The following is a 23,325-nucleotide window of genomic DNA, read 5'->3' on the forward strand; positions in this document are numbered from 1 at the left end:
TTGACATCCCAGGACCATCTCCACAAGATTAGTGCGATCTTCGGAGGAAAGCTTTATGATGTTCAGATCGTCGCTACAGGCATAGACACCATCAGGCTGATGCATATCAGTGAAGAAGCGACAATTGAAGTTCAGATTAAGTTGAATGATTCCAGTTGACTACACAAGGCAAGTCTGCAATCAACAAACTGTTAGTAGTATGGATATACAAATTTCACCATTAATCAAACACATTTCTTCCACTCATCTAATAACATGAAATCAAATCTGAGAAGTATAGAGACCATGCAAATTGTTGAATCGACCCATAGATTTCACCATTTCTTCAATGAAGTTTTACAAGCCTTTTACAACAACATCTTGGCAACAATCTTTGCCTTCTCTTTCTATTCTACTCTAACTGCTATTCTATTTGCTATTAATCATTAGCTATTCTAACCTCTATGAACTAACTGCTCACCTTCTAACTACTGACTAACTATTCTCTTCACAAATGAGGAGCTAGGGCTTATATAGCGCCCTCAATACAAATCGATAGCTCAGATCAACTTGAAATCAATGGCCGAGATCTTACAATAAAAACCCTAATTAGGGTTTGTTACAACAAACTCAATTCTGGCCAATGAAACAATTGTATTGTTTGGACACATGTCTTCTCTGGAATATTCGACCAATAGAGAATCGGTGTAGGTACATCGAAGTTTGTGCCATCTCCAATGAGTCAAGTACATTGAATTTGGACATGTTGAGGTGGACCAATCCGACTAGAGGAGTGATGACTGGGATGCCACCTTGTCTGACACTTGTAACTTGGTAGATGCTCAATTTGATGATGTTGAGAAGCTAACTTTGATTAACTCTTCTGAAACTGTCTGCTTCTTCAACGAACCCTTGCTTTAACCTCCTTTGTCTTTGATGTGCAGGATGGATGGTTTACCTTTCCTTCATATGCTGGACTGGAAGAGGTCGTCCCTGATGATGCTGGACTGGAGAAGGCCGTCCTTGTTGATGCTGGACTGGAGAAGGTCGTTCTTGTCTTGGCTTGATCTTCTTTCATCTACAAAAACAAATCGAAAGATGATTAAGGACATAATAAATTCATTTCAACATAGTATTTCACACCTTAAATCATCAACAAAAGATATTAAAATGAAGTTAGTTCAAGACTCTTTCTAGGGACAGGCCCTATAAGAATTTCGCCCTGGACCCTCTGGAAGGGTCAGGAGCGAAATTAGCATTCCTAGCCAACTTGGACCTCTTTTCAATGTTACCTCACAACCAGCTCCTCGCCTGGCCCAAACAAGGTGAAAAATAGTAGTTTCAAAAGATTTCGCCCTGGACCCTCTGGAAGGGTCAGGACCGAATTTTGCATTTTTGGACAAATTCCATCATGTCTCTACTCCAAAATGTCTTCCAAGGCAAGCATACGCTATCCTTCTCCTCACCAAAGGCTAGGAATCTACAACCTGACCTTCCTCATGGGCAAACTAGTTGATTTTGGGAATTTCGCTCTGGACCCTCTGGAAGGGTCAGGAGCGAAATTCCTTCTTTAGGCTTCAGTTTACACTTCCTTCACTTCAATTCATCTGGACTCCCCCACATTGAATCCACTTCCCAACTTGGCAACATTGGTTTGATCTTCACAAGGCCAAAAGGTCAAATTTGCTCAAAACCTAGCCAGGGACAGGACCCATCCAAAATTTCGCTCTGGACCCTTTGGAAGGGTCAAGAGCGAAATTCCAATTTTAGCTCAAAATATGCATCTTTGATGGTCAAGAGTCTATCCAAGGCAATCCAAATGGTATCTCTCACCCTTGTTTAGGCCTGACTTCACTCAAATCTTGAGGAAAAAGGTGGTTTTAGGGTTTTTCGCTCTGGACCCTTTTGAAGGGTCAGGAGCGCATTTTTTGTTTGTAGCTCACTTCTCCATCATTTCAACTTCAAATCACTTCACAAGGCAAGGAAACACTTCTCTTCTCTCATCCAACTCCAGTTTGACTTAATTTTTCAAGGAGAAAAAGGTGATTGAAGAATTTTCGCCCTGGACCCTTTGGAAGGGTCAGGAGCGAATTTCTTCCTTTAGCCCAAAATCATCATTTCTGGAGACAACAATCAACTCAAGGGCAATCTCAAGGGCATCTTTCACCTTGGCCTAGGCATGGTTTAGCATAAATTTGAAAGGAATATGTAAATTTTAGGATTTTCGCTCTGGACCCTTTGGAAGGGTCAGGAGCGAAAATCTTGTTTTAGGGTTATTTCCTCATCCTTTCAACTTCAAATCACCTCCAAGACTTAGAACACCTTGCCTCCCTCCTCTCTAGGCCATAAAAATCAAAATTTTACCAGGAGCAAAAATCTTGACTTGAGCTTACTCCTTCATCATTTGTCTTCAATCAACTTCAACAAGGCAAGAACACCTCTCCTCGCACCCATCCAAGACATGAAAACCTAATGTTTGACTAGACTTGCAAGGAAAATAGGTGGTTTTAAGATTTTCGCTCTGGACCCTTTGGAAGGGTCAGGAGCGAAAATCACTTTTTGGCTCAATTCCTTTAAGTTTGATAATCATTGCTAAGTCAAAGTCATTCCTGAGGAGCTCTCCCATCAAAATTCGCCCTAGTCAGCACTTGGCTTGGCACAAAATTGGGAAAAAAGGTGATTTAGAGAAAATTCGCTTTGGACCCTTTGGAAGGGTCAGGAGCGAATTTCTTAATTTAGGCTTATTCCTCCATCATTTCAAGTTGCATTCACCTCAAAAGGCTAGAAAACACTCTCAAAGGCAAGATAATGTCAATTTTCCCTTTCGACATGCTTTGGACATCACAATTTGGTCAAATAGGGAAGGAAATGAGGTCTAGGAGGATTTTCGCTCTGGACCCTTTGGAAGGGTCAGGAGCGAAAATCTCATTCTTGGATTGATTCTCCATTTCTTCAACTCCAATCCACTCTAGAAGACAACTAGACATCATTCTTCACCCAAGGGATAAGGTCTTAAGCCAAAACAAGGTCAAAAGAATAGGCTTGCAAGGAATTTCGCTCTGGACCCTTTGGAAGGGTCAGGAGCGAAATTCACCTTCTTGGCTAGAATCCTTCATTTTTTCAAGGCTTTCAAACATTTCCAAAGTCCAAACACGTCCATCCTTCCTTTCAAGATGCTCTGCAAATCAAAATTTGGTCACACTAGGGAGGAAATGAGCTTTAGGAAGATTTTCGCTCTGGACCCTTTGGAAGGGTCAGGAGGGAAATTCATCTTTTGGGCTAAAATCCTTCATCTTTCAATCTTGACAAGGCTAGAACATTCAAAAATACCTTCAAACATGCCTTAGGAACTAGAAATTTGGCCTTGATAACTGAGAATTTGAGCTCTTCAAGGATTTTCGCTTTGGACCCTTTGGAAGGGTCAGGAGCGAAATCCCTATTCTTGGCCAAGATCCTGACTTCATTTTCATTTAAGTATAAGTGACATTTCCTTATATCTTTCTTCTTTCTTATACTTTAAGTTATATTCCATATATATACTGTCAGGATGTTTGAGAGTGGTTTCGGACCTCCAGGAGCTATATTGCAAAATCTAGTTTTTGGAGGATTCTTCAGTTTTCCAGACTTAGTCAAATTTCAGGATCAGGACATTCCAGACAGCCAAATTTCAGGATCAGGACATTCCAGACTTAGCCAAATTTCAGGGCATTTGAAGATGAGGATGACATTCCAGACTTCATCACTCACCAACTTGACCTAGCTCGGACCTTCAAGAATGATACTCACTCACAAAGCAAGACACAATTAGCAACAAGAGCAAAACCAGGCCCTAAGGAAGACTCTCAAAGAAACCCTAACCTGGAGCACCTGCTGACTCCCCTGGCTCAAGCAAAGCCTACCATCCTATTGATCCCTTGGCGACACTCAAAATGCAAAGGCTAACAGACAAACCCTAAACACCTAGAAAGCAAAAAAAAAGTAGGGGTCCCCATTTTCAATGGGGCGATGTGTGAATACGTGACAACAAGATCAAAACCCTAATCTCATAAAAAAGCAAAAAAAATCAAACCCTTGCTTTTTAAACTTAGAAGCAAAATTTTTCGAATCTAAAGACATAGACGAGACTGAAATGACCTAAAGAACAAAATTCTAATCTCATAAAAAAGTAAAAATTTTGAAGCCCTGCTTTTTATATTCGGAGACGAGACTTTTAAATTCCGACAAAACGGGTAGTAATAAAATCATTTGAGGAGCAAAACCCATATGCCACTTTCAAAAAAGCAGAAAAAGTAAAAATTTCTAATTTTTTTTTTCTAAAAATAGCAAGTTGTCAGAAATGACCCAAAGCAATTGCGATCCTTGTCCTTCGGACCTTCTAAGCACTTTGGCAACACTCAAATGGAATTTTGAGCAAGATTTCTCAATTTGACTTGGGATGACCTCAAAACTCTTAACTCTTAAACTCTCTCAAAATGAAGATTTATGAAAATGCAGAGCTCAAGACAACTCTAAAAAGCGAAAATAGGGCGTCCCCATCTGCAATGGGGCGATGTGTGAATTAGGTCACAACAGGTCTCCACAATGAGAACCCAATTTTTTAACTACATCTCAATCACTTGAACAAAATTCTAATCTTAATCAAAATTGTTGTTGTGACTAATAAATTAATTATGCCTGACTAGATATTATTTAATAGGGATAGTTTGTAATTTAAAACCATGTTGCAATAATAAAAAATATGGTGTTATTGTAGGCGTTGAAAACAAATGCATTGATTAGTTTATTTATAATGCTGTTCTTTTATTTTTTATGTTTCCTAAATGCTTTTAAAAGATTATGTTTCAAGCAGTGTAACTAAATACAAAGTTCATGTTGCTTTGTGGATGGTGGTTGAAATTTTGAATGTTGTGGTGGCCATCAGTTGGTGCCTAGAATATTCATATAGGATGACTTATGAGCTGTCTTCAAGGAAGGGCAGGGAGTCAATGACGAGGTTTATATGAAGCTTTCAGTTTTGATATATGAAGATTTCATATATAGACACAATATCTCTCACACCATATATTATATTGGTGGGGTTTGATATTATGCTTTTAAAAATACCGAAATTACAATTAAAAACCATGATTGACATATTCTATGTTTAAGATTTGGTTAAAGAATTCATAATGATAAATTTAAAATTGAGTGTTGTTGTGACGTTTTCACACATCGCCCCATTGCAAATGGGGACCCCCTACTTTTTAGGCCCTCATGGTCTTTTGGCTTGCGTTTTTTGGGGTCTTTTCGCAGCAGTCTCATCAGTCTTTCTGCTTTGCAAGTGTTTGGGAGTCATATTGGTCAAGTCTGCCTTTCGTTTGAGCAAATTTGGCTAAGTCGAGGGCTTGTTTTGTCTTGTTTTTGGGTTTATGCCTTTTGTCCTAGATTTTAGGGGTTTCTGTTAGGGTTTTGAAGAAACTGAACATACAACTGGAATCAGGACCCTTCAAGGGACCTCCCAGTAAAATTTGAGCCAAAACGGTGCAACTTTCTATTTTTAGAAAGTCCCTATTTTTAGGGATTATTTCGGGTCCTGGAATGTCATCATTTTGCCAAAAATCAAACTTACTATTTTTAGTAATTTCTATTTTTAGTAAGTTTCTATTTATATTAATTCATTCTTGCACCCTGTCTAGGGGTCTAACGTTGACATTTTGAATGTTTTATTTTTGGAAAGTCAGTACTGGCAAAGTCAGTCAGATAAGGCGACAAGGATCAGGCATTCGCAGACATTTCTAATTCCGGAAAGTCAGATAGTAGACAAAGAAAGCCATAAATGGGTCAAGTGTTGGAAATCCATGCCTAAAATGGAAAGCTCGGGAAAACACTTCAAAATCTCAAGAGGTCAAAGTATTCTAAGTCTGGGAGATTAAAAAATGGAATTTCCATGGAGAGAAGGAAAATCCATGAATCCATGGCATAAGCGAAAATCCGCCCAAATGTGGAATTGGGCGGCAAAATGGAATTTCCATGTAGAGAAGGAAAATCCATGAATCCATGGCATAAGCGAAAATCCACCCAAATGTGGAATTGGGCGCCAAAATGGGATTTCCATGGAGAGAAGGAAAATCCATGAATCCATGGCATAAACGAAAATCCGCCCAAATGTGGAATTGGGCGCCAAAATGGGATTTCCATGGAGAGAAGGAAAATCCATGAATCCTTCACACTAGCAAAATTCCGCCCAACTATGCAGTCAGGGGCCAAAATGAGGAAGGCAAGGATAGATAGAAAATTCCATGAATCCATGGCAGAGTGAAAATTCCGCCCAAGTATGCAGTCGGGCGCCAAAATGAGGAAGGCAAGGACAGATGGAAAATCCCATGAATCCATGGTAGAGTGAAAATTGCGCCCAAGTATGCAGTTGGGCGCCAAAATGAGGAAGGCAAGGACAGATGGAAAATTCCATGAATCCATGGCAGAGTGAAAATTGCGCCCAAGTATGCAGTTGGGCGCCAAAATGAGGAAGGCAAGGACAGATGGACAAATTCTATGAATCCATGGCAGAGTGAAAATTCCGCCCAAGGATGCAGTTGGGCGCCAAAATGGGTCAGGCAAGGATAGATGGATAAATTTCATGAATCCTCCACATAGAGAAAATTTCGCCCAAGCTAAAAGTTGAAATTTCGCCTAAGGCATAAAATCCAAGGAGTCAAGGAGAAATAAAAAACAAAATTCCCCTCGGGCAAATTCAATTTTTAGACACCGAATCTCGACAGAGTGTGGAAAATTTTATAGATTCGGAATCGTGGCAAAATTCTCCATCCAATGAACCTGGCTCATAAATTTTAGGAGGATCCCTAAAAAATATGGATGTTGAAAAGAAGACATGGACAATTCACAAAACAATGAATTCCTTCCTTAAGGAGGAATTTTCGCCCCAGCCTTGTGGAGGAGCGCCAGATAGAAGGAGGCATGGAGGATTCACAAACTCACTGAATCCTCCACCGAGTCAAAATTTTGTCCAAGATGAAGGACAGGTGCCAAAATGAAGGAGGCATGGAGGATTCACAAATTTCATTGAATCCTCCACCAAGTCAAAATTGCGCCCAAGAAGAAGAAATTGCAAGAAAGTGAAAAAATTGGCTGTGTCGGTAATTCCTTCCTTCAGGACATAATTCCAGGAAAGGTAAAAAATTGACTAAGTGTTTGAAATTTCTTCCTTCAGGACATAGTTCTTGGAAATCATGAAAATTGGCTAAGGCATGAAGAATTTCCTTCCTCGAGGTAAGGAACAAATTCCTTTCAAAAAGAGAATTCCTCCAGAATAAGAAATCACACCCAAGGATGAATTGAAGATAAAATTTCTAAGGCAAGGAAGGAATCAGGGGATGAACTGAACAAGAAATTTCCCCCCAGGGAAGAATTTGAAAAATCCATTTTCAGGGCTCAAATGACCTCCAAATTTAGAAATTTTTGAAGATATGGATACGTGAGAGAATTCTCTCTCTTGGACGAAAACCCTAAAATTGTGGAAATTCCTAAAAAATAGGAGATGGTGGAGAATTGTTGAAAATGTCCTCCAGAGCAAGGAGAGTTCGAGAAACTTCAAGAAAAATTCTTCATGGATCAAATTCTTCTCTCCTGAAGTTTTCTCTCTCCAAGGTTTTCTCGCCAAGTGGCAGCTGAGTCAACGGACGTTGAATTAATGAAGCATCTCTTTGCATGCAGCCGTCACATTTATGGCATTATGACATATTCCTTCTGCATGCAACCATCACATTCAGAAGAACATTCAGAAGATGATGGTGCATTTATGGCATCACAGGCAATTTTTGCATGAGGGTACATTCATTGCATAGTGGGCACTTCTGGAATGTAATTAATTGTAATGGGATGGAATTAATTGTATATGGACATGATGGGTTATTAATTGGAGATTCCCACCTTGTAGCATCATGTGTGGAGAATCTTTTGGGCAAACCCTAATTAGGGTTTTGCATGTAATCATGGCCTGAGGCCTATATAAAGGGGTGACCCCCCTCATTTGTAAAAGGAGGAGGGAGCTTTGTATGAAATTGTTGCGATAAGTTTTTTGAGAAAATAATAGTGAAACATTGTTCTCTGATGGTGTCCACTTGAGTTATTTTTTCAAAACTTGCATGGTTTCACCTTCCTCACTTAGATTAGAAGTAGTAAAGTGCTTTGATTTCAATGGAGAATATAATGGTGTTTGATGAATTTCCATGGTTCATACTTTTTGTATCTTGCTGATTGTAAGTTGCAGTGTAAAGTTAGCCTGAGCCACTAAACTTGCGCTAAGTTCGGTTGTGGACAGTCGTTTGGATTGCGCCGTTTTGGGTATTCAAATGCACTTTACCGATTTGAAAATCCTTCAATATCCTCAAAAGATTGCACCGGTTCTTGCGGAGTTGTAGTTTATCTTGGCGAAGCAGAGCTTGGTTTATTTGGAATCTGTCCACCAAAGCACTATTCATTGTTATCACTGCCCTTAGGAGTAGATTTAGATCCTTCTAAACCCTTTTCCCCTTTACTTTCAGTTCATTTTAGTCCGTTCGAAGCAGCAACATTGCAGAATTTCCATATCCGATGATGGAGTTCTAGCCACAGCAAAGAAGTGAAAGAATGATGCAAACGTAAGGCCCCTTGGATTACCAGCAAACACATCAGCCAACTGAGTCACGTCTGTAGTATAAAGGAACCTTGGAGTCGATTGTTTGAACTTTTTTCAATCTTAGCATGCAATCGTACTTTGATCAAGAGAGAGTGAAGTGACCGTTAGGCAACTTTATTCTGTGTTCGACGCTATCATAAAAAACATGTCAACAAGTGTATTGAAATGGTGTGGAATGTTTCAAAAATATTTTTCATTTTAGTAGTTGGTGCTTTGTTTTTAGATCTCTTTTAATTTGTTCAAATTATTTTAATTTATTTTTAGTTTAAATTTTTTTTGTCTTTTATTTTAAGCGTATTGAAGTTGTGAGAACGTCTGAAAAATATAATTCAATTTAGAATTTGGTACTACTTTTTAAAATTTCACCCTCATTTAATTTTTTTAAGTTTAAATCTTTAACTTTTATATATATTATTAATAGCCATTCTTAATATCCAGAAAAACCACTCCAGCGGTAGAATATACAGAAGCAATGTAAGTAGGAGGGTTGATCTCTAAGAAGTAGAATAATCCTATGTGTGGCTGAGTTGAAATTTTGTGGTAGCCCAGTTTGTGAGAGTAGGTTTTTACAATTACGAGCTTATTGAATAAATATGCATGCTTTCAAAGATGGCGTAGGTTGGAAGGTCATTGGTCTGAAATAGTCTTGCATATATAACTATAACCTTGAAATGTTAATGCTGTACTAAAGCATACTGTTATTACATAAATTTGATGAGTTGCTGATCAAGGTGTTTCATGCAGTTAATGTGTATGTGCCAAAAGATCGAGTTACTGGACTTCATCAGGGTTATGGATTTGTAGAGTTCCGAAGTGAGGAAGATGCAGATTATGTGAGTACACCCTATTGTTTTTTTACAGTGTTTATGTACGAGACATGAAATCTTAGCAGCTCTTCTGATACAAGTCCTTTATGAATTGAGTTACTGTAAGTAATCTTCTTTGAATTTTTATTGACTACTGTTTCAATGTCGCAGGCCATCAAGATTCTAAACATGATTAAATTATATGGGAAGCCAATACGAGTTAATAAGGTGATTTTTTGAGAATACATGTGCTTGTGCTAAATATATTCTGCTATAGTTTATTTTTTTGTAAGAAAATTTTATTTATAAGATGATGCTTTTAATTTATGATGGTTGATAAATTATGTGACTGATTCAGAGATATATATTGATGCCATTTGCAATTAGAATCTCAATCCGTGGTTGTAATTACTTGGAAGTGATGATTGATGCATCTTATTCAACCTGACCATTAGACTGAATTAGTTTCCCATATTATATTTTCATTGCCCAGAAAATGGTTGTAATCATTCTGTAGGATACATATAACTGTCCTGCTCTGTAATGTTTGATTTTGGGTCACGCTTTTTTATTTTTCTGCATAACACTTATTTTCAGGAAATTTGACTTCAGTTTCACACTCTTTGGAAGTGATTTTGTCTTTATAAATGTGTTTCATTGCTTTGGTTCTAAGCGAAGTCATAAAGTTCGTTGAATTTTGGTCATGAAGTTCAAAATTCGGTGGACTTTTAAACATTACAAAAAAATTGTTGACAGTTTTCTAATATTCGTATGGATAAAGGCCACAATTTTTTTAATAAAATATATTTTAAAAAATGGGGTTTTAAGGGTCATTAATTTGCAGAATGATGCACCTGTGGGTTTGGTCACGGTTCATATTTTTCCTGTCAGAATTGTGTGGTCAATGACAAGGTGATTCCAGTGCATTTCCATTGTGATTCTGTAAACAATGGTGGATTTTGATGGGTTTTGTTTATATGTTGACCACCTTGAAATCCTAAACAACAACATTTCATTCATTTCGTGACATTTATGATCCTCAAGAACAATGGAAGCCGCTGTTGTTGAATGCAAATATGAAGGAGATTGTTTTTTGCTGGAATGCCACTCTGAGCTGCATAAACAAATAATAGTGCCGAACAGTAGAAAACAGCCCCCATATTTTGTTTTTTGGTTTTTCTCAAAGTAACAATATTTGATCAAATGAAATCATTTCCAAAGGAATATTCAATGTCAGCAGTGGATATCAACTATAATATCATAAATGTTTTAAAAAATATATAAACATCCAAACACTTTGAATACCCGCTATCCTTCAAAAGCACAATGAATTTAATATTTAAATACATTGCCATTATCAGCTATCTTGCTATAATATAAAGTCCTCTAATTAGTAACTTCAATTTTATCAAATTACTAGGTACACCAGATGACATTTTAAGTTAAAATTTGCAGTTACAAAACTCTGTTTTTGATGTGGAACAGAATACAGATTCTTTTCTAAAAAGATGAATTAACTTATTTGGCAGTACGGGTTAATAGATTCCATTTGAGAAATCCGTATAAGATTGAAGCTCCTATGCTTCTATAATGTAATTTTGACCCAATTTTTGTGGATCATTGATCATTTTAGGCCTCTCAAGATAAGAAGAGCTTGGATGTTGGAGCAAACTTGTTTGTAGGCAATCTTGATCCTGTAAGTTTATGATCTTGCATTGTTCATAGTAGTAGTTTAACTTGTTTATTTTCTTAGTTTTAAATTTTAGTGAGAATGCAAACAGGAGGAACTATTTTTTTTTGGCAATTACGAGGGTTGATCTCTGCATGATAAGTGGCAACCAAATTAATCATGTTCAATTTGATCCTTCCATTTGCAGGATGTGGATGAAAAGCTGCTATATGACACTTTCAGTGCATTTGGAGTTATAGTTACAAATCCTAAGGTGAGAATATTTCATTCATAAATTTGCTAACTTAGTGTTGGCTCCATTTTGTAGCTTTGGTTTCTTGAGTAGAAAAGCTGCAAATGGAGCTCTGTAGCCTCAATTTTCTTGCAGGACTGTTCTTAGTAAGACAATTTAACAATTTCTGGGAGAATGATAATAAGAACCTCAATATCTTTGATATTTTCCATATTTAGCAAAAATCTCCATTATAAATTACCATTATTTTCTAAGCATTTAATGTGTGTGGTCGGAGAACATCACATTGCATGTTCTGTCGTGCTCTTGAGCTTTTTGAGGAGAGGATCCTGATCGTTTTGAAATGTTTACCTTGATTGAGTAAAGGCTTGCAACTGGTCAAGCAACGTAAAGCATCATCAATCATATCAATCAGTAATATTTGAAATAAAATGTAATCTTGTGCAGTTTTTTTATTGATCACGGCTGCTGCTGGTGGCTTCCCTTGGGTCAATTGCTTCCTTGCACAGCCCATAAGGCTGCTTTCTTTATAGTTGTTTAACTGGTTTTGAAGCTGTGCTGGTTGGATTTGGAGGTTGATGGGAGGCTGCCTGCGGCAAGGTTATTGTTGAGATGTATAACTGCCATCTCTGTGTTTTGGCATCCATGGCTGCACCTGGAGGGCTCCCTTTTCTTTATCATTTAAAGCAGTTCAGGTTAATGAGCCCACAACCTCTGGTAACAAAAATGCAGTCACTTTGCTGATGTAGGCTACAAATGATGTCAAATCTGACCAGAGGACTGAAAATCAACCTCGATCTGATGGTCGCCTGCAAAAGAGCAAAGATCAGCCCATTCTTGTAATCATCCCAGATCTCATTGCAGAGAATGTTATATGTGTCCAAGCATGCTTGGATTTGCAAGTATATGGGCATCAAAGTTACTTTGTCCTTCCTGGAGAATTGGGCTCGTTGAACTTGGCAACCTGAGAGGGTTATTTTGGCTGCAAATGAATTTTTCTTTGTGGTTTTTTCAAGAACGGCTGATTGCAATATGGCATTTGAATGAGGTCCTTACTTTTGCAATCAGGCAGGTTTATACATTAAAACTTGGCATGTGGGATTTGATGTTGTGTAACAGCTCCTCTCATGAATCTCGATTAGATATTCTTGCTGCTGTCCTTGGGAAACCTAAGGAAGTTAAACTACATATGCTCGCATTTGTGTTGAAATTGATCTTAATAAGTCCCTTGTTGATTCTCTACAAATCAAATTGGGAACATGCAACAGATTCAACAAATAGACTATGAGGCTCTTATGTTTCATTGTCGAGTTGGGCATTTATAAGGAAATTGCCTGCAAATAGCTATATCTCACTCCCAATTGCCACTCAAAAACTCTATAGCAGAAGCTTAAAGAAAATGGAAAGTGCCAACTCATGTTGATGGATTAGATCTAGATGGTTCATGCCTTTGAAAACCCGCAATAGAGGGCCAGAAAGGAAACTTACCAACAGGAAAGTTTAATGATAGATTTACGGTGCTAGAAACTTTGGGGAACAGGGCCTTCCATGTTTGATAGGTCCCAATGGTCCAAGGATCAGATTCAAGCAAATCCTGTTGCATCTTCCCACGATGATTTTGAATTACAGGTGTCCCTTAATGTGAGACCACCTCTCCTAGTTGCATCAAAGAAGCTGCCATGCATCAAGGAGTTCATAACGTGGATACCTCTACAATCATTGACCCTCTTTACACTACATATAATTTCATTGAAAATACCTTTGATTTTGTCTGAACAAAAGGAGCTCTAATTCAGGAATCAAAAGATGATTCTAAGAAGAAAGCTCCACTTCTCTTAGATCTTCTGTAAAATAATCTCAAAAAGAGTGCCTCAAATAAGATTTCCAAAGCTAGTAGAAAGTGAGATCAAGAAAAGGTGAAGATGATTGGGGATCCTGGGTTGAATTTGGTGTCATTAAAACCATAGAAGCATAAATCGGGAAATTCACGATTAATCGCAAAATTGGAAAACTACCAATTTTTCCCTCAAAAAAATCCTTTTTTTAAATGATATTTCGTTGACTGCAAATTTTGACTGGTTTCCTTTGATTTCAGCTGGTTTTTTAGAGTTTAATTGCCATTTATGAGGATTTCTACCTACAAATTCTTGTAGAATGTTTTCGTGAGATTTTTGTAAGGTTTTTTCATGATTTCCGGTGATTTTTGTTACCGTTTTTAGTGATTTGCATTAGGGTTTTTAATGATATTCCGTTGACTGTGATTTTGACTGGTTTCCTTTGATTTCAGCTAGTTTTTTAGAGTTTAATTGCAATTTATGAGGGTTTCTATCTACAATTTCTTGTAGAATTTTTTCGTGAGATTTTTGATTTGCGATTTTTTCCCAAAACGGTTTTTGCTACAATGATTCAAACGTTAGATGATCACTTCCCTAATCCCCATAAATGACACTGATTTCATAGAATGGAAAGCACCCCTCATCAAAAAACTATTTAGGACCTTATTTGAGAGCACAAGTTTGATATTATATTTCTCCAATAACAAAACTTTTTGTGGAGGGAATAACTTCTCTCTTCTCCAAGATTAGGAAAGGCAGTCAACATATGCCCAAGTAATTGCAGTTGGTCTAGCTTGTTTATGGAATCCTCACTGGCTTAGTTTTCTTTGAATAGCTAGTAGGCACTCTATCTCCTTGGTTGGCTCTTGCTTTGATTTAGGCAGCTCCATTTCCCTTTCCAATGTTTATGCTTCTACAGATTTCTAAGGTAAGAAACTCCTCTGGTTTCACATTAAATTTCTCCATTCCTTATTCCCCTCTTTTTTGTGGATCATGGCAGTAGAGTTCAATGTTATTCTCAATCTTGATAGGAAGTTTGGTGGCTGTAATCAATTATATCCTTCTTTTTCTTTGCTGGGAGAAAATTTCTCTTTTTTTTAATAATCTTGTGAATGTTAAACCTATATTTGGCCGCTTTACCTAGAATAGGACTCCATCTTTGAGTGTCGTGACAAGTTTTAGTCTCCAAGTGTTTGTTTGGTGATTCTTTGGTCTCCTTTGATATTCTACATTGGAAAGGATTGGATCGCCGACTTATTAAATTTTCTCTCTTCTCTCATTTGAAAAAGCTTCCATTTGAACTTAAACTAATGTAGCTTGGAGATTGATGATTTATGAAAACATGGCTATATTGTGGCTGGAGGGAAAACGCCCTTTTGGTACTGCTATGTATTCCTTCATCAAAAGACTTGAATTTGTGAAGTTTAAGCTCAAACAGAGGAAAAAATCTTGTTTTAGAAACATTTTTGAGAAAAAATAAACAGGTGTAGGAGAAACTAGATGATATCACCTTTCAAATAAAGGAAATGGGTATGACAAGAGACTATCTTTTGAAGAAATCCTCTCTTATTAAAGAGCATAATGAATGGCACTTACAGGAGGATTTTGGAAGTTGAGAACTGATCAGTTACAAGAGGGAGATAGGAATCTCTTTTTAGATTTTTCTATAATTCACTCAAAGATAGCAGAAGTGGGGATGTTTTATCTGCTCTCATCTTTACCCAAGGTAATAAACTGTCCAGCTAGGATAGAAGTGGGGAGGCTCTAATATTTTTCTTCCGTCTTTTAGGAAAATGGTCCCAAGGCCTTGGAGGAAGAACAAATCATTCTGGCGTGCATACTCCATCTTGTATCCGTGGACATGAACAACTTGCTTATAGGTTCCCATCTTTTATGAGGAGCTTCAAGTTGTGTTCTGGATGGAGAGGGAAAACTGTTGGCCTAAACAATTTTTCCATTGAATTCTTTCAAGAATTTTGGGACATCTTGAAGTTCAGTCTTCCAGAGATGGTTCACAAGTCTCAATCCAACAAGTAGATCCTCAAAGTGCGCAATACCCCCATTTGAACCTTGATTTGTTAAAAGGAGGTGGTCGATTGTTTTGATTTATTCTGCCCTACTGCATTATTTGGTATCAGAGCCAAGTTTGCTCGCCAGGCAAGTTGGAAAGAATTGCATGAGATGGTATGATTGTTGGGTTGTAATTGAGGAAGCTTTAATATTTTGTTGGAGTCTTGTAGCTGTAGAGAAATGCATGTGAGAGAGGACATGGCAATAATAAGAGAATGAGTGTTGTGTGTGTCGGCTGTCCTCCAACAATGGTAGTGCTGGGTAGAAGATGTGCTAATGTCCTCTATTGTGTGGAAATGGATAGAGGGGGTTTGAGAGTGCATCTTCCAATGATATTGTTGTGTAGAGGATAGTTGTGTTTGTGAGTGAGTTTGTTGTAGGTGTAAGTTCTATAACTCCAGATAGTTGTATGTGAAGATGTTGTTTAAAAAGAAGAGAATGATGGTCTTGAAGAGACTGATTGAGCAGAAATTTATGGAGCAATACCAAGAGGAAGATTACCTTGGAAAGTTTTTGGACATTCATTCAAGATTGAAAAGGTTGGAAGATGAGCAATGTGGAAGAGATGTCATCAAGTCCTTTAATTTTCACACATTCAAAGAAAGCTGGTTGATCTGCTAATGATATACGTGTATGAATGAAGCTGCACATAACCAAGTTGGGGATGTCCTGGAGTTCAGGCATGACAGATAAAAACAAAAAAAATCTATGGTTGATTCTTTTCAAGCAGGGAAAGCCGATTGAAACGAACAAACTCCACAATAACTTGTATGCCTCTTTGAACTGAGAATGGGTTTTGTAGAAGATACATGGTCTAATTCAAAATCCATGCCGATTGCAGGTAATAAAGTTTATATTGTAGTGATTACTAATAGTTTAGGCAAAACAAGGTTCTGTATATCTGCCATTTGTATGGTTAAAAGATAATGGTGACAATCAAAATGGAAATAATGGCAACTGCGAATTGCAGAGAATATAAATATATATTCACAGTTCTACCTGAGTGGGTAGAAATGATGAAGTGTATTTTACAAACTTCTAGAATTCTCTAAGTACAACAGCTTGATGACCCCAAAAGTCCATGCTAATTTTCTTCAGTCATGCAGTTTCTGATTGGGTCATATATCACAGAGCCTGCTCGAATTTGTATGTAGCAGCTAAATTATGCTTGAATGACACGTACGGGTTAGTGATCAGTATGAAATATGTGAACATTTTGACATTCTTGATAATCATATGTTCTACTAGAAAAAAATGGGTTACCGAGGGATTAGAGGGCCGAGAGTTTTTGTGAATTTCCACCCGCTCCACCTTCTTGAGATCTTTTTTGAATTTCCACTTGCTCAGCCTTATCTTACATCAACTTGTCAATGGGTTTAGAATGAAGTGACCGTTTACAACAAACTAGAGCGAAGATGATTGTCCACACGAGAACTTTAAGAATGTGCCTCCAGCTGATTGACTAATAGATATTAAAGTTTCTGTTTGGAATGGATATAGGCTGGCTATTCTATGCCACATCATATTTTTCTTAAGGATTTGTTTGGTCCAAAGTCAGAGGGCTCATGGTAAATTGGCTGAATGGGACCTTGTAGGGGGTGAGGGAGCAGCTGAAGTCGCCCTCGATTGCAATTCCAGGCAGCTTTTAAACAAATAAGCACAGTATGGTGATGCTTACTGAAAAATCACACAATATAATATGTTTGCTGCTCCCATATGAGCAAGTTCAATTCTATCTGGTTTGTGCTTTTGTACTTCAACATCAAAACATGTTTGAGTATAATTTATCATAGTTGCTCTCTGCTCTGTGTGAGTTTAGTATCTGCCACATGTTCATCAATGACATTCCTAATCCTTTGAAGGAAGGACGTCTAAATTTTATTCTTGAATAGAATATAGACTGACACAAACTTTTACTATTGCAGACTGTTGTTCTATGAGATAGAAGGCCAGTGCCCAGTGCTTCATAAAGGGAGAACCAAAGGTAATAACCCAAAGATTGGGATTGAAGGCATGATAACAATGCTTCTGAAAGAGACTTTGCTCAGCTTGCTGACCAAGGGACTCCCTCAAATATCATGTCCTCATTATCTTTATCTTCATAAAGGGAGAACCAAAGGTAATAACCCAAAGATTGGGATTGAAGGCATGATAACAATGCTTCTGAAAGAGACTTTGCTCAGCTTGCTGACCAAGGGACTCCCTCAAATATCATGTCCTCATTATCTTTATAAGATAAAAGTACAATGTATTAACCTGTTTTGCATAATTATAACAACCTCCCTGAAGAATGAGTCACTAGTCTTGCAGAAATTCTTTTCCTAAGTTTTTCCAGATTTTGGTAGAAGTCTATGTATTCTCTATATTAAATTTCTTAATTCCTTTCAACTTCCTCTAGGGGAGTTCAATCTTGGTATCTTTTCAGAATTTCTTAAGTCTCTTGAGAATCTGTTAGGAAAGCAAGATTATACCGCTGTTCAAGGGGCACACTGCTGTAAACTTTGCAATAACACTTTGCCTGATGTTGAACAGATTCTTCTAAGACCAAGGAGCACCATTAGGTTTTATAGTGGGGCTATTTGTAAGGATAGGGATCTTTTTCAAAATCAGTTTTCTATCTATTTAACATTCCTTATTGTTTGTACTTCTTAGTGTTCGCTCATGGCCAGGGTTCCTTCTTGGAGAAAGATATTTTATGCTTTTCTGCTTGCTACTGCCACATATTTGGGGTCCAATACCTCAGGGGTACACTTAATGATTTGGTCCATATTTAGGGTAGAGCTATAGAAGAGAATCCATGCTCTTATGGAATGAGTCTTTCTTTCCAATTTGACCTATTTATATAGATCTCAAGATGGGTTGATATTGAAGAAGCATGATTTAATATCTGTTCTCTATTTTGTAAGAATACCTGTCTTTATTTTAATTTTTTTGATTAGTAAATTTCCCTTTTTGGGTAACTGCAGGCATCGGTGCCCTGTCACCTCCAATTTATATCTGACCTTTTTTGGGGTTTCCTGCACTCAGAGTGGGAATACAATATTTTACTACTATTAACAGTAACATTTCTCACGTCCACTGGGGATTAAAAAAGTTAATCTGTGGATATGAGAGCCCCAGTGATCTAACAGTTAAGCTCATCCCATTTGGTAGGATGCCTGGCTTTAATTGTTTATATAGATACAGGTGCATTTTAAAGGTGAAACTAGGGTTTCATTTTGCCTTCTACTTATAATTGTGAAGTCTTTAGCTCCAATCTAACTGATCCAATTTCACCTCATTCTGTCCTACATATAGGCATGTCAGTTTCCTTGCATGTTTTTTAATTAATTAGGCCATCAAGACATAAAGAGGGGATCCTTATATTATCTTTATCATTATCTTTTGTTACAATATGTTAATACAGATTGAAATTATTGGGCTCGTCTATTTGAAAGAAGATTGAACTAGTCCATCTTTTTCTGTGGAGACAATTTATTCGGTCCTAGCATGACTTTTTGTTGCAATGTTGTTGCAGATTATGAGGGATCCTGATACTGGAAATTCACGGGGTTTTGGTTTTGTCAGTTATGACTCTTTTGAGACATCTGATGCTGCTATTGAGGTATGCTATTGCCTTAAGAACTCAGACAGGCTATATCAATTGTATCTGTTTTCTTGGGAGAAATATGAAACCTGTTGTTGGATAAACAAGCTGCGGTTTCAATTTGTTACAACTGACTGCATGCATAACTGCCTTATAGGAAGTTCCCTTGTTTTTGTTTGACCTCAAAACCCTATAAAATCTATTTTGATTTCATTCCAAAACCCTCATCTACATTCTTATTGGATGTCTTTTTCATCCTTAATGCTTGGTGTGATTAACTTTTGCAGCTGATGTTTCAATTCCTTTTTGCAGGCAATGAATGGTCAATATCTTTGCAATCGTCAAATAACAGTCTCATATGCATACAAAAAGGATACAAAAGGAGAACGACACGGCACTCCTGCAGGTAATTGTTTGCATGCTTCACTCCATTTGTTTTATTCATTATTAACATCATTAAATTCTTTTTTAAGATGATTAAGCATCAGAACATATGTTTTTGAATGCTTATTGCTAATATGAAATCTATAATAATGAGTTTTATTTTTATCTAATTCATTTTAATATAGTCTATACTATTAGTTTAACCTCTGCTATTAATTTTCTTTAAACTAGAATTTGCTATTATGATCAATTTGTATCTGTGATGCAGAACGGCTTCTTGCTGCTAGCAATCCTGGTACACAGAGGAACAGACCACACACATTATTTGCAAGTGGACCACCATCTCTTCCAAATGGTCCTCATGCTAATGGTAATGTGGGTCCTCCAATGCTACCACCACCGTTCAGCAATGGTCCTCTGCAACACGGGCAGATGCCACAATCTCAACCTCCACAACCACAGGGTGGTTCATTTCCACCTCCAATGCAGGCATCTAGGCCACCTCCACCATGGCCAAGTCAACATCAGCAACAGGGTGGAATGCCTCAACCTGGGGCTATGCCTCCTCAGCAGTTCCGACCACCACCGAGACCACCTCCACCCAATATGCCACCACCACCACAAGGTTTCCCTGGAAGACCGCCACCTCCTATGGGAATGGGCCCTCCGCCTGGTTGGGCAAGGGGACCACCACCACCCCCACAAGGTGCAAGACCACCACCCCCATCTCAAATGTCAATGCAGCCTCAAGGTATGCCTCCACCACCACCACGATCAGGGATGCCTCCTCCACCACCACGGCCTGCCCCTCCTAGTTCAGGCCCACCTAGTAATGCAGGTCCAACGGCTCCTCCTCCACCTCCAAATGCTCCTGCTTCACAACCTCCACCTCCGCCAAGTGCTCCCGGGCCTCGTCCTCCACCTCCACCAAGTGCTCCTGGGCCTCGGCCTCTACCTCCACCTAGTGCCCCTGGTTCATCTTCTCTTCCTCCACCACCACCTCCTCCACCAGCAAATGCTTCTGGTTCTTCTCCTCTTCCTCCCCCAACTGCTCCTGCTGCCCCACCACCTCCACCCTTGATGCAAAACTGATGCAAAATGCAACATTCCATCAGAACTGAACAATGTTCCAATTTACTTAATCCACAACAATGTCATCAATTCTGATGTGAGAATAGTTGGCCCCCGTTCTTTCAAATCTAATGACAAGCCTTTTCATTGTGCACCATTCATGGTTGAATATGATATCTATTGATTTGCATCATTTTGCTCAAAAGGAATACATGTCTATCTTGTTGTTTTGGTTTTTCTATGCATCTTAGTAGATGCATGGTAACATTGTTGCCAAGTCTTTGATCTACAGGATTATCAGTTTAGATAAATCACTCATGTAGTGTTGATATGAATCACGTATGGACTGAAGTTTCATTTATCAATATACTCTAATGTACGCAGGATGAATTTTGTTGGATGAGTGTATAAATAGATCTCTTATTCTAATGCCTTGTTGCATTTTATATCATCTGTCTCATATCATTTTTTTAATTGGTGTTTCTAAGAATAATAACTAAAATACATATAATCTTGTCTCATCTAAATATTCTTGTATTTTGTGGAAAAGGTCAAGCTCAATTGTCAGGATGGCGGTCATAAAGAGAACATTGAGATTCAATTTGCTACAGAGACCCAAATAAGGAATGATGTTAAGTTGCAGCCCCACAAATAAGGAATGATGTTAAGTGCAGGCCCCAAATGAATTTGATGGATTTTTCACCATTAAGGACAAGGTTCTGTGCAAATATCAAACAAGTACAAAGTAAGCATCTCTTAAGATGAGCTACATCACAATTTTAGAATTACGTTAGAGGAATAAAATCTCGGAGGATAAGGTTGAGCACAAGGAATAAATATCCCTTATGATGAAGTCAAGTGCAACAACTAAATTCCTGTAAGGATGAGTTTGAGAATATATTTTAAACAACTTTGGAGTAGTAGATATCCCTCAAGACAAGGTTGAGTGCAAGCCTTGAATGACTTTGGAGGAATAAAATTAATGAAGATGAGATTGAGTGTAAGGAATAAATACAGTTAAGGATTAGATCGGGTGTAAGTAATAAACACCCCTTAGGACAAGGTTGGATACCTAAATAAATTGGAAAAATAGATACACTTAAATGCAAGATTATATGCAATATTCAAATGACTTTGGAGGAATAGAAACCCGAGGACAAAGTTGATTGCAAAGGACAAATACCTTTTTCAAATAGAGTCAAACACAAGCACTCAAAAATACCTTAAGAAGAAGTAAAATATAATTTCTAAACAATTTTAAAAAATTTCAAAATCCCATAAAGACACTAGATAACAAACCCTATGACTTATGGAATTGAGTGCACATCTCTAGGGAAGGGTATCTCTCCAATCTTGGCTCCAAGTTGTAAAGAAGGCAAAATCTGCTCAAAACACCAAAGGAAAATAAGAGCCGACAATAGGATCATCAAATCTTAATATTTTGATGCCATGATGAAAACAAAAGGGCTACCATTTCTTGGTTGAAAAAGATTGTAACCTTCCCATCTTGCAAGCAGATTAAGTTATCTTAAAACCAACAAATTTACCCTGCATTCCTTGAACAAAAATCAAAATGCTGACAAAACAATCTCACAGATGAGGGGATTTTAGGGAGGTTTTATCAAGGAACAACAATATATGCTAGTAAAATGACTAGTAGATTGACATCAGTGGATGGAGCTAATCCTCCGAGGCAGCATATAGCCGATTTGCTGACAAAACAAATCCACAAATGGGGGTATTTTAGGCAGGTTTTAGCAAGGAAAAATAATATAAGCTAGCAAGCTGAGAAGTAGAACAACACCAGGGGTTGAAATTGTTCGTTCAAGGAGGGCCTGTTCTCAGTATTTATCTATCTATATCATTTTCTCATTCTTAAAAAAATATTTATACTCGTGATTTCAAATGCCAATTTTTATAGGGATTTGTATTTTTCCTTTTTACATTTGAAGAAGATTTTAATAACAATTTTAAGAATTTGTATTTTCGTTTTTAATAGTACAGAAGATTGCAAAATCTATTTTTTTAGTTTCTTATTTGTTTCTATTTATTGCTATTGAAATTTGAATATCCATTTAAGTAACTTGAAAATATTAAAAAAAATTAGTAGCGAAGATATCGATAATCCTTCAAGATATTTTTTTTTTGGTTAACAATCTTTTTTATAACTTCTTATTTGTTTCTATTGAAATTTGAATACCTTTTAAATATCTTTAAAAAATAAAAAATAAATAGTGAAGATATCAATATTATAGTGTTTTTATTGGTAATTGAGCTTTTAGGGTTTTGGGGTTTGAATTATGCTACATTAGAGTTTTTATGGGTAATTGAGTTTTAAGGGTTTTGGGGCTTTGAAATATGCTGCATCTTATTTGGGGGACACTTTATTGATCTATAACAATTTGCATCACTGATTGGGAAAATCATTCCAAAAACATTCATTCATTTGATACATATACTACCTTAAGACACATAAATTTGTTAATAAAAAAATCTAAATTTATTAATAATAAAATCTGCATCATGGGGTCAAGGAGCCAAAAGATTTTTAACTAATTAAAAAAATAAAAGATCTACTATTACAGACCTAGGTCCTTATAAATTTAAGGCTGATTACATATGCCCAAGATACATTTAAATTCAAGTCTCAAAATTTTTTCTTAAGAAAACCTACATTGTCAAATCATATCAATTCTTGTCAAATATTTGTTGATAGGAGTCTTCTCAATTTGTTTTCTCATACTCTCATACAAAATGTAAGGGAACAAATACATAGGAAACAATTCCTCATCTGTAAATTTTGAATCTAGATTTATATAGGTCTATACTAGTTTAGGCGTCATTTTGTGTTGCTGTCCCTACTCCAACCTCTAGTGTTTCGATGGAATCTTGTGCATGCTTCTAACTTGTAGATAGGGTTTGATTGTGATGCGATTATTGGGTGTCTTGGTAAATGTGTTTCTACTAAGGTTTAAGGATGATGTGTAGATCCAAATTG

General features: G+C 37.3%; 1 protein-coding gene across 1 annotated transcript in view; it reads left to right on the forward strand.

Annotated features, from left to right (window-relative positions):
• Positions 1–20,773, forward strand: part of LOC131077853 (uncharacterized) — a 57,928-nt gene extending 37,155 nt beyond the window's left edge. The window contains exons 2-8 of the mRNA XM_058015437.2: positions 9,398–9,486; positions 9,631–9,687; positions 11,093–11,155; positions 11,337–11,402; positions 18,804–18,890; positions 19,185–19,278; positions 19,525–20,773. Coding sequence (XP_057871420.1) covers positions 9,398–9,486; positions 9,631–9,687; positions 11,093–11,155; positions 11,337–11,402; positions 18,804–18,890; positions 19,185–19,278; positions 19,525–20,348 — 1,280 coding nt within the window. The 3' untranslated portion in view covers positions 20,349–20,773. The remainder of the gene's footprint in view (positions 1–9,397; positions 9,487–9,630; positions 9,688–11,092; positions 11,156–11,336; positions 11,403–18,803; positions 18,891–19,184; positions 19,279–19,524) is intronic.
• The last annotated feature ends 2,552 nt before the right edge of the window (positions 20,774–23,325 follow it).

Source organism: Cryptomeria japonica, chromosome 9 (assembly GCF_030272615.1).
Source record: "Cryptomeria japonica chromosome 9, Sugi_1.0, whole genome shotgun sequence".
In the NCBI taxonomy this organism is placed as follows: domain Eukaryota; kingdom Viridiplantae; phylum Streptophyta; class Pinopsida; order Cupressales; family Cupressaceae; genus Cryptomeria; species Cryptomeria japonica.